Genomic DNA, 13,174 nt, shown 5'->3' on the forward strand with positions numbered 1-13,174 from the left:
TTTAATTTCATTTGAAGCATTTAAAAATTTTTGAATATATTAATTAGATTATATGGATGAATATACACTTAAAATAATTTGAAAAAACTTTTAATTTCAATATGTATAATTATTAAACCATCAAATATTTAAAACATTATAAAATTTCATAAATATCATCCTTTAATAAGATTTTTTTTTCCTAAAGAAAAATTACAAAAACAATTTTGATTTTTCTAAAAAAAATATTTTAAAGAAAATTTCTTTTAAAAAAAAATCATAAAAAATTATTTTTATTTTAGTTTAGGCTAATAATGTATTGTTATAAAATATAATTGAAAAAAAGTCATTTGGTTAAATAAATCCAAATCTTTATTTTGATTGCTAATTATATTTAAAATTATTAATTTTAAATAATTTAATAATAACTTTCAAAATTAAAAATTTTTTATCTAAAATTCAAAAATCAACGTGGGAGTTTTAACTTTTTACACTTATGGCATGCCATGTCACATTTTTTAAATTTTTTTATTTAATCATCTTTCTCTATTTTTAATTTTGTTATCCAAAATTGGTTAAATTCAGTCAGAGAAACATCTTGTAATTATATTAAAATTGGGTAATCTTTTGAAATGAATTGAAATTGGAAGGTGAAATATGAAGTTTGAATTCTCAACTATGTTCTTCTCAATTTTTTTTCTGTTAATTTGGAAATTTTAAAAAAAAAAAAAAAGACGAAAACACCTAAATCTAATGTAACTGATCAAACCGGTAAACTGGTCCGAGCGGTTTAAAATAACAGTTTGGTCCAAATAAAGCCCAGTCCGTAATTGACAATACGTAATTTACATGGGTCGCCTCATCCGCGCCTAAGAGGGAGATGATGTTATAAAACATTTCATACGTCCAACTTACATAAATTATCATTTAGTTCTTAAAATTTAATTAAATTTATAATTTAATTTTTAATATTTATTAATCATATAAATTAGCTTATACTTTTAGAATCTAGTTAAGTGATGTTATTATCCTCTTTGGCTGGTAATGGATACTGAATTCATAGATCGAATTTACAAATAAAAAGAACACTAAGTGAGTTAGATGATTATCACTCCAATGCTTAAATTAGTAATGAGAGTTGAATAATAGAATGACTGAATTGTAGTAATCACAATAATAATCAAATAGCTTAGTATGCATACCTGATATATATAGGCCGTTAAGATAGTTTCCTATTAAGATTATGAGTTCTGACATGGAGTGTAATTAGGATATCTCGGGATCCTTATACTTGGTAGTGATTCAAGTATCGCTTGGTGTATCTTGGAGAGTAATTTCTTTGATTAAATATCCGGATATTAAGGTCTGTTATTCGGTTACCTGCTACCTATCTTTTATCTTTATTTTAGTCACAGTTACCATTAATTATAATTAAAAAAATTAAAATGTCTTCTGCTCTATTTTTAATATTAAAATAATTTAATATTTAAATTTTATTTTATTAATAATTTAATTGCTAAAATTTAATTAAATCTACTATTTAATTCATTTACTCTTTTAGAAATGATTTTAAACGTCTATTTTATTTTTCTTGGTTGAAATTTTCCTTGAAGAATATATTTGCAATTGGACAGGTTTTTCAGCAAGCTAAAAGACAAAGGCTTTGAAGAGGGCTGGACTTACAGTTTACAGAACAGGGTGCACTGGGCCTTATCGAGGAAAGAGCATAGCAAGGAAAAACTAGGATTTTTCAAGAGCTGGACTGATTTGGCTGCAAAAAGGCGTTGCATTTATGGATGTGGGCAAGAAAACAGTCAGTAGACCATGAGTCCCAATTGAACCAGAATAAGATGCACCATCTGTTGTAGTAGAACAAAACCCAATACCAGCTGCAAGTTGATGAACAGCCTTATTCTGGGCCAGCCCCACTTGCAGGAGAGTAAGAACCCCAGTTGCAAAAATGATAACCGTTACTGATAGCCTACATTTTGATTGATTTATACTCTTTTATTTTGTGAAATTTGGTGGCTTAGCTTTGAGACAAGAAACGATATAGGATTCAACATTTTTCTTTTTCGGTTTCTAGATGTGCAAAATCTTTTTTTTTCTTTTTTTTTTTTGTATGCACTACAGAAATATATGGGTTGGTAACCCTTATATATTCTCGTCCAGTTGAATGGGTTATGGTGTTATGGTTGTTAATTATTTTGTTTCTGGTGCTGAAGTTTGCATTGGAGGAATAAAAATCCTACCTAATAAGTTCATAGATATTGGTTAAGACATTGTTCCAATTTCGAAGATCAAGCCATGGTTAGAGACTTCGAAAAGCAGTAAAATGGTTTCACATTATTCTTCGACACAATCTCTATCAAGAATAAAAAGCAAAGAGTACATGCATATGCCTACACATTTAATGCCTTAAATTTGTAGGAGCTTGCCGCATTTCTTTAAAAGGAGAAAGCGTAGGGGCTGTCCTTGTAAAAGGTTCTTGTTTCTAATTTGCATATTGGTTCCATGAAGAATCTTAAAGTGATAGAAACATTACACAGAAAAGATAATAGATGGTAGAAGCCTGCAGGTACATTGTTGATGGGTTCTCTACGTTTTATTTTCCTGGACAAATATCCTATCCATCACTCTTACATTTTTTACATATTAATAATTTATTTGGAATTATTAGTTAAACTGCTAATTAGAAAATTATCACCTTAAATATATTAGTTAAAAGCCATTTAAAATTAGTTTTAAATTAATTTTAACATATTATAGTCATAAAAAACTCTAAAATAATTAAAAAAATTTAATTATTTTTTTTTCAATGACATTTCAAATGATGTTTTTTCAAAAAAACATATTAGAATAACATTTCCAAATAGATTCTAAGTTACTTCCAAAGCTTCATGTCCGGTCCCATGCCATTTCATTTCTCCGCAAGAAAAAGACAGCCTAACTAATTTACATGGTTGCCTATAACATAGAGGCATTGATTTTTATCCCAACAATTGAATATACTTCTTTAATTCCTCCTTTCTTTAGACTAAATTTACATTTACTTTGTTTCAATATAACCTAGCTAGCTGCATGTGAACGTCAAAATGAGTAAAGCTTCATGTGTCAGCTGCAATGTAGCTTCCTTTATTCAAGAAAGAGCTTTTGGAATAATAATACTAATAATGATGAGCATATTTTGATGGGTTATTTAAAGTTGATAAGATAAAACAAAGCTTTAGGAACAAGTTGGACTTTACCGAAAAGGATATCTGGTAGAGATTTCACATCTCTAATTAAGCTTGGAACCAGCTCATGCATGCTTCATCTTCACTTTGTTTGCTACAAGTCAAATGGTGAGCTAGCTTCAATATACACTTCGTTAACAGTAGCACAACATTGCCGTTTTCTTCTTTACTTTCTTGACAAAGATTTTCCCCTTTAGCTACTAGATCTTGATTCTTTAAACAACTAGGTAGGATGGCATCAAAATTTCTATGGTTAACACTTGAAAAGGTAAAGCTACCCAAATACCCTTTTTCATAATTAATTTGATCCTCAATTGAGTTAATATCTAGTCAATACATATATAGCCCTAATAAAAGTTCAAAAATTATAGGCCTTAGGAGGTCCCACTGTTAGTAGAATTTGAAGGCTAGCTCCTTCTAGGGATTTTCTTCAATCACGTTTGGGGCTTCAAGTTGTCTTTTATCACATCTTTTACTTTTGGACTCTTGTGGTTCCATGAGAAAAAAAAGGTTATCATGAATCTTGGTAACTGTCAGTGTAATCTTGACATGAAGAACCTTTTTTTTAATCTTCAATTTCCTGGAATTTTTTTTAAAAGATAGCAACCTACAATAAACTAATACAAAGGTGAAAGAGTTGAAACAAAGAACACTTACTCTAAAGGATTACACAAGAAAGATAAATCTCGCAAAGCTAAAGTATGAACTGCACGATTTTAGTTCCTCTTAACAAAGTGGAAAGAGATAGACAAAGGATGCAGATAGAGTTTTGATTTCAGAAGTAATGCCCTGAATAGACACCGAAACACTACTCCTTTGGATTAACCTGATGACTATCTGACAGTCACCTTCAATAACCACCTTACGAAAACCTTTAGCTAGTAGAATTGCTTCATGGCAAGCAAGGCCTTCCAGACACAAAGGATCAGCCATAGCTTTAAAGGTTTTACAAGTCCAAACACAAGGGATCCTTCCTTTGTGGCTTCTGTTTTCTTTGTTTTTTTTTTTTTTTTGCTTTCTGTTTCTTTTTCCTCTTTGGTCTGTTTTCTAGCTCTTTAATAAAATTTTCTTGCTTATAAAAAAAAAAAAACCTCTGGAATTTCCTGGAATTTCACCCTTTGCTTATTGTAAATGGTAATAATTTCCAGTCAGTGGTGGTGTTTGCAGGAGTAGTACATGGTGAAATTTGACCTTTAAAGAGGCAACCCATTCATACATGGCCCACGCTTTTCTTAGAAAGCATCCCATAATAGTTACTGATCAATCAATTTCATGAGAAGGAAGCTAAAATAATTGTCAGGGGAAACCTACTACCATATCCTTATGACAGATAATTGTTTTCTTTTGGTCTGGACCACTAAAAATTTGAGGCCTTTTTGCAACTCACCCATTATCTCTCTTTATTTCTCATATAGCTCCTCAATATATCCATGAGTGTAATCGTATTTAATAGTTTAGTCATAAGATTCGTTAAGTCAGTTTAATTACTATAAGACTTACTCAATAAAAGGAAAGAATATTGATTAATGATAAGCAATATTGGTAAGATTGCTAAATATAGCAATCCTTATAATTATACACTATAAATAAAAATATAATCTTATAATTATGATAGCTAATAATATTTATATAATTACATAGTTGATTTATCATAACAAACTATTTTCTATATCCCATATAAAGAGATTAGATCATCTATGGATGTTTGTTATATTAGATCATTTATGAAGATATGTTCTTTCTCTCTAATCAATCTGATATACTATTCTCTCATATTAGCTCTAACTTGAGCGTCGGAAGGTCCTCACTGGGTTCATATTCGATGGACCTCTGACCCATTTTATTTTCTATTTTGCAGATCCATACCCATAAGAAATTTCCATGGACCGCAGCAATTGCGCTGTCTGTAGAAAACAACACAAAAAGATGTGTCTCTTTTTTATATTTTTTATGTTCTAAACTCGAAATTGGAGAATGAACCAAGTGAAAAGACAACTTGTGGTTTGCAACAACCAAGCCAAAAATTTTTTGTCATGCTTAATAAATTTCTAAATTTACTCAGGTACAATATAAAAAATCTATTTACAGTCACATGAGTTTTGTTTTATATTTGCCATCAATCAATGACATTCTTGTTGTAGTGAGTATAAATACTTTATCATTGCATCACTCTTTCTTTTTTGCTATTACATGCCTATATATAACCTACGTGCTTCAGGCGATATTTTCATATTTTATTTTACAAAGATTTGACATTTAAAAAAATAAAAAAATAAATATGAGAACCAAATTATTTACAATTTCAACTGTTTTTTTATGTTATTTGTAACTGATGGGCAATTGGACATTGTGATATTACATTTTATGATGCCATTAGTCTATTATTGTAAATTTGCCATCTAATTTGTTAGTTGTTAGATGTGCAATATACACTTTATACATCATATTATTTGATGAAATTATTGAGCAAATTCAAAACATATATTATATAGAATTATCTTTACAAAATGCTTATACAAAATATTATTTTTGTAAATAAAACAAAGAGTGTTTAGCCTATTCACAATGATAGTTCGTCAAGCTAAATAAACTAAGAATGCTTAGCCCATCTACGACGATAGTCCGTTAGGGCTAAAAAATAAAAGTGCTTAGCCTAATCAAGGCAATAATCCGCCAGGATAAGTAAATGAAATGTAAAAATCCAGCTAAAGCGATAGTCTACCATTTTCTAGTTTAAGGTGATAGTCCAGTCATGACCCAACCTATGGGCCAAACCGGCACTAGGACTTGGGCTGGCATAAAGCCTCCAAGGCCCGTAGTAAGCCTTACTATTCTCAAACCCATGACCAGACCCACAATTTAGGCCCAACATGCATATAAAATAATTTAAATTAAACTATTATAATTTTATTTCGTCCTAACTTAACCCAATAATTATTAGAAACTAAAATTAGGGGAGCCCAGCTCAACCCTGTTACATAATTTACAAACTATTTAAAAATCATAAATTTTTTCATTTATTAATGCAAAAACTTAAATTTATACAGTCCCTGACAAGATTAATGCTCCTGCTAGTACATGCGAAGTTCTAAATCATAAATTTAGAGAGTAGTAATACAATCAAGTAATTATTGATAACCTACGAGGAAAGAAGCAGATTATTTCGAAAAAAGATCTCCTCCTGAAGCCTGAAAAAATAGGATGAACAGGAGTGAGCGTTCGACTCAGAGAGTAAAATACTGATTTTAAGTACAATTTCTATAGCTATCTAAAGCTAATGCATCATAAAGAGTGGAATGCAACACCTTCATAGTTTTCATACAAATCATATCATAAACAATAAAAAGTAATTTAGAGCACTCACACACCCATATAGTGTTCACACAATATATATATATATATATATATATATATATTGTGTGAACACTATATATATATATATATGGGAGCTAATCCCTTGTACAGTTCTCTTAAATCCAACCTCTGCTAGTGAGTACATCTCCAGCTGGACTTTCTCTTAATAGACCAAATGCGGGGGCTAGCGAGATCATCTCGAGCCGTGCCTACCCTGACTTATCCATAAAGGATCGGGTCCCAGCAAGTCAAACTCCAGCAGCATCTACCCGTCATGTCTATAACCAATATCACACATCACATGCGTGCCAACACACACACACTGCTCCAAATTACTATAAAACAACATTCATAACATTTTATCAAATAAAGATAAAATATAAAACGTGTCTAGTGATTGTCTCATTCTTACTTTCCAAAATGAATAATTAGTGCCATTGAAAAGTGGTGGTCTAGTGATTGAGTAGCCTTCAACTAAAGGTGCAGGTATACCGGCAGTATTACTAGATGAACTGGCCATTATGGATCACTCTAAGGTTGTAATACCCTAAGCAAGAGAGTCAGGCTCTGATACCAATTTGTTGTCCCAAAATAGTCCAAGAGGGGGGTGAATTGGACTTTAACAATTTTTCGGCCCTTGCTTATAGCCTAATGAAAAATTGAGGCTTCGTTCAACTATGTGCTTCTCTATATAAAAAGAAAATGATATGTGCTTCAACAATGTGTTCCTAAGTTGCAATTCAATTCTCAATCAATGTTTATGGCAATATCTAACAAAGCATTCATCAACCAATTTTCTCAAGTCACTCAATATGTTCACAAATTTATCAACTCAATCTATTTAACCAACATTCAATATCATGTATATGAGGAAAAAATTTAAATTGCACAAAAGTAAAAGGTAAAGGATAGAGAGATCAAACACAAGGATTTTATAGTGGTTCGGCTTAACTAGCCTACATCCACTCTCTCAAAGAACCCTCTTTGAGTCTTCTCTCCACTATTTGCTCTATTGAAGGCAAGAGACCAAAAGCCCTTTACAATTTCTCAACACCAAGCTTTTACACCAAGGTAGCTTGAAACCTTCTCAAGTGCAATCACAAGCACTAACTCTCCCAAGCTTCAATAGGTGCTTGTACAACCTCTCTTGAATGTAATTCAATGTTTCAACACTCACTCTTACACAATACAAATTAAACTATAAAGAAGAGATGAGTTGATTTGCCAATGGTAGCTCAAAATCTTTAAAGCTCTTGAATGAAAGCAATAAATGAAAAATCAATGTTGGAGTTCAAATGTAAGCTTTCATTGAGTGTAAATGAAGTGAAGAATGTGTATTTATAGTCCCAAATCATTTTAGACCGTTTGAAACCCTTTTGGAACGTTATACACACTGCCCAAGACAAAATAGCCGTTATTTTGTCCTTTTGTGCGAAGTTGAGCATTTCGATAAATTAGCAAACTAATAAAATTTTAGGAGCGATCGATGGCTGGTTAGTAAACTAACGTTTTTAGCAAACTCATTAGCAAACTAAAAAATTTAGCAAACCAGTTAGCAAACTAAGTCAACAGCTGCATGTCTCAACTTGCAATGCAAAATGATTTAGACCTTTAAAAAATGTTTCAATAGTTGTGTTCAAGGTCATGATGAGAAAAAGTAATCAGAAAATAAATTTTCATTTTTGAGCTCCATATGACTAAATTCTCATCCATTCTTTTTCACAAAAAGACCTAAGACTCTAACACTATGCTTTTCATACATTTGCTTTGAGTCTTGATTTCCATAGCCTTTTTCTCATTTTGGATTTGTCGTGAAATACCTTTGAGTATCCTTTCTCCTTAGATACAACTTCAAAGGTTCTTTATGCATAAGACAAAGAATCTACACATCACTTTAAGGTTAGGTTAGATAGATTCTCTTTGAGTTTTGTTATCATCAAAATTAATGCTCATTTTGAGCTACACGGGGTCAACAATCTCCCCCTTTTTGATGATGACAAAACTCAACTGAATCAACAGTCAAAAATAAAAGTGTGTGAGAATTTATGTGAGTATGTAAATCCAAGTATAGTATACCGAAAAAGCTCCCCCTAAATATATGCACACAATATCCAAGAAATCCATTTTCTGTACATAAGCTCCCCCTGAAATTATGCTATCAAACATATTCACACTTCACAAGTATCAATCACAAGTATAAGCATATATCCAGCAACACAAGTATCATCACATATATATATCTCACAAACATCAACACACATTCACATATCATCACACTTCACAAGTATATCAACACATTTCCATAGTCTCATGTTCATCAACACATATTCACATATCCATAACCATTCTCCCCCTTTTTGTCATCAATCAAAAAGGAAACAGGAGAAAATACCCAAAAAGAATCATGTTAGCCAAAATGGAAATGCAGTAAGGTAGACAGTAGCAAACTAAAAACCAAAAGTAGCACACAGACTAGTAAACTAAAAATGCAATCAGTAAACTAAAAATCCAGATGAGATGCTATTTAATTCTGTTACTCCTGCGAGTGGATTTTGAAGGCACCATTTTCTTCCTAGGCAGTTTAATAACAGGTGCCGGAGGTGCTTGGTCAGCCACTTGATCATTTTTCTCGGCCTCATCATCTTCAGAAGGGGGTTGAAGAGCAGCAGCGAGGGTCTGGTACGGATTTGACACGGTTGACTTGTACCTTTTCTTACCTTTCTTTGCTGCAGGGGCAACAGCTGCAGATAGCTGAGTTTGAGCACTAGCTTGGTGTTCTTTGAGAGAAGGTTCACAGTCTTTGTGTAGGAACAGCAGCTGGCTCAACTGGTGGTGCAGGTGGAGGTTCAACAGCTTGTTCAGATTCTAGAACTGTTTCACTTTCCTTTGGCAACTCACTTTCAGTTGCTACAACTTTTTTACCATTAAGGTCAGGAGGTACATCAGTTGTAGGACCAATCTCAGGTTCAAGAACCTGGTCACTAGCTTGCTCATCAGGGGCATCCACTACAGGTTCAAGTTCTGCTTCAGCAACTTGACCATTTTCACATGCCATATCAGCAGGAGACTCTTCAACTTTGTTGCTTTCTCCCTTATCAGCAGAGACCTGAGTAGCAGCCTCAACTTTAGTTGGAACTCCAATTTCCTTGGCCTGCTGAAGAGCCAGAATCAGCTTCTTTAACTCCTCATTTTGAGTGAGCAGGTGACTCACTTTATAGTCAACCACATCCACAAATTTTCTGAGAATGTCAAGGGACTGACTTGTTGCACTAAAATGTTCATTAACAGTAGCCTTTATCCCTTGAATTTCATTCAAAACTTCACTAGCAGAACCAGAATCAACTTTAGCAGAGGAGGAACCACCCTTTTCAAATCTTGTTTTTCTCCCATCAGTTTCGGAATGTATTTCTCTAAGCACTATCAAGTCAGCCCTAGAGATTTCCTTAGTGACATTCACCTTTAGCTCTTTAAACACAGCAGTTAACAAATGTGCATAAGGCAGTTTCCCAATCCCATAGGCTTTGCACATGTTTTTGAAGATTAAGTAAGCTAAATTCAACCTAACTTTATTCACAATGTGCCACATAATACACATGTCCAAGTGACTCAGATAGCCATAACTGCCAGATTTCAGATAGAACACATAATTCACCATACTGTGAATAATTTTGATATGCTGGAGGGCTTTGGTACTGGTGGTTTTCTCATTTTTGGCAGTGTTAGCAGGGAACACCTCATTTTCAAATTCAACCAGATAAAACCCTGCTACCCTAGCAACATCCTTATGGGAGGAAATTTTATTTCCATCATTGGGCAATTTCAAGGCAGTGGCTATCAGTTCAATAGAAACACTATATGAATTTGTATTCAAAATCACTTCAAATCGATCCTCATTATCAATAGTTCTCATGGTTCTATAAAATTCTTGTACAAGCCTAGGGTAGTACTCATTTGCACATTCGCACACATCCAACCAGCCTTGAAACTCAAAAAGCTCTTTAAAGTGAAAGTTTACCTGATTAAAGTTCTCCCATTTGACGAATTTGCAATCCAACAGTGCTTTATCCACTGAACCCGAAAGTTTTTCGATACCCATCTTTCTTTTGGCATCCATCCCTTGCTTCTGTACTGTTGTTTTCTTTTCTGGCGTCGATTTAGGGGATTCGACACCCTTGGACGAGTGAGAAGACTCACTAGCTGATTTTGATTGCGGCACATTTTGCTTACCTTTCATTTTCTTCCGCAATGCCGCGATAGGAACATTATCGGAGGCGGACGAGGAAGATGAAGCAGCGGCAACAACAGGGGATTTTCGTTTGGTGCGAGCCATTGAGACAAAATGAAATCGGGTAATGGTAGTTCGGTGGGTGAAGAGAGAAAGAGAAAAGGAAAACAAGATTTTTTGGTGAGTTAGGGTATGCTTCGCCTGAAAGAGGTATTGGGTATGGTTTTGGGAGGTGACGGCAATCGATACAGAGGAGAGAGAGAACGCGTGAGGTTTCGTGTGGCAGAGGATTTAAGTCCTCTTGAGTCCCGCGCTTTTCAATGTCACTGTACTTTCAACTGAACCAGGTTTCTTACTCTTTATTTTATTATATTTCAAACAAGTTTATCTGTCCCTATATACACATATAAACATTTTTATATGACTGACACAGCACTGAGAATGTAATATCAAAAAAAAGATAAATGCATTGCTGAACATGCAGAAAAATTTCAAGAACAATCACCTTTCTGTTTGAAATTTGAACAGTACAAGATATAGCAAACTAATTTTCGTCACGCAATATTAGCATACTACTTAGTAAACTAATTTCGCGAGTACACAAACAAGTCAGCTAATATGCTTTAAGGATTTTTCAACAAACTAATATCACAGCAGATTAATTACACATTCAATAAAATGTAGATACATGAAGTTATTATGACTTAGATTTCAAGCAAGTGATTCACACATACCAATTTCCCTTCTAATTCTACAAAAGGTTTCTTCATTAAGAGGCTTTGTAAAAATGTCAGCAAGTTGATTTTCAGAGGCAACAAACTCTATTTTGATATTTCCATTTTGAACATGATCTCTAATAAAATGATGTCTAATCTCAATATGTTTAGTTCTTGAATGTTGGACTGGATTTTTGACCAAGTTTATGGCACTTGTGTTGTCACACTTAATTGGAACAAGATTATATTTTAAATCAAAATCTTCCAATTGTTGTTTCATCCATAAAATTTGAGCAACACAACTACCAGCAGCTATATATTCTGCCTCAGCTGTAGATAAAGCTACTGAAGTTTGTTTCTTACTGTGCCAAGAAACTAGTGCAAGACCAAGAAATTGACAAGTACCTGAAGTACTTTTTCTATCCAGTCTACTTCCAGCAAAATCAGAGTCACTATAGCCAACAAGATTAAATGATTCACATTTTGGATACCATAAACCAATTGATTGTGAGCCTATGAGATATCTAAAAATCCTTTTAACTGCACTTAAATGGGATTCTTTTGGACATGATTGAAATCTTGCACACAAGCAAACACTAAAGTGTATATCTGGCCTAGATGCAGTAAGATACAAAAGAGAGCCAATCATACCTCTATAAAGCTTGGTATCTACTTCTTTACCTTTTTCATCACTGTCCATTTTAATTGTTGAACTCATAGGGGTGCCCATGCTCTTCAAATTTTCCATCTTAAATTTCTTTAACATATCCTTGATGTACTTTGATTGATTTATGAAGATGCCATCTTTCATTTGTTTAATTTGAAGTCCAAGGAAGAATGTGAGCTCACCCATCATGCTCATTTCAAATTCATTCTGCATAATCTTAGAAAATTTCTTGCAAAGAGATTCGTTAGTAGCACCAAAAATTATATCATCAACATAAATTTGCACAATGAGCATATCATTATGATGCTTCTTAACAAAAAAGTGTTGTATCCACTTTGCCTCTTTGGAAATCATTTTGTAAAAGGAATTTACTAAGCCTTTCATACCATGCTCTAGGAGCTTGCTTTAAACCATATAAGGCTTTAGTAAGTTTATAAACATGATTTGGATGCTCATGATTTTCAAAGCCTGGAGGTTGTGCAACATACACTTCCTCATCAATATAACCATTTAAAAATGCACTCTTGACATCCATTTGATAAAGCATAAAATCCTTGTAACATGCAAAGGCACACAACATTCTAATAGCTTCAATTCTAGCAACCGGAGCAAAGGTTTCATCAAAATCAATCCCTTCCTCTTGGTTGTAGCCTTGAGCCACTAGTCTAGCTTTATTCCTAACAACATTGCCTTTTTCATCCATTTTGTTTCTAAAAACCCATTTGGTACCAATAATTGAATGATCTTTTGGTTTAGGCACTAAATTCCAAACTTTATTTCTCTCAAATTGATTTAGTTCTTCTTGCATAGCAAGAATCCAACATTCATCATTTTGAGCATCTTCAAAACATTTAGGTTCAATTTGTGAAACAAAAGCAACATTACCAAAATATCTTCTCAATTGAGCTCTAGTCATCATCCTCTGAGATGGATCATCAATAATGTCTTCTTGAGGATGATTTCTATGGAATCTCCATTCTTTAGGTAAATCTTCATG

At 33.2% G+C, this 13,174-nt stretch overlaps 1 protein-coding gene across 1 annotated transcript; it reads right to left on the bottom strand.

Moving 5' to 3' along the window:
- Positions 1 to 9,360: 9,360 nt before the first annotated feature.
- LOC131175252 (uncharacterized) lies at positions 9,361 to 10,899 on the bottom strand. Its single transcript, XM_058138953.1, has one exon. The coding sequence runs from the start codon at positions 10,897 to 10,899 to the stop codon at positions 9,361 to 9,363; it is 1,539 nt and encodes a 512-aa protein (XP_057994936.1).
- Between the last annotated feature and the right edge of the window lie 2,275 nt (positions 10,900 to 13,174).

This window comes from Hevea brasiliensis, chromosome 17 (assembly GCF_030052815.1).
Source record: "Hevea brasiliensis isolate MT/VB/25A 57/8 chromosome 17, ASM3005281v1, whole genome shotgun sequence".
NCBI classification, from domain to species: Eukaryota; Viridiplantae; Streptophyta; class Magnoliopsida; order Malpighiales; family Euphorbiaceae; genus Hevea; species Hevea brasiliensis.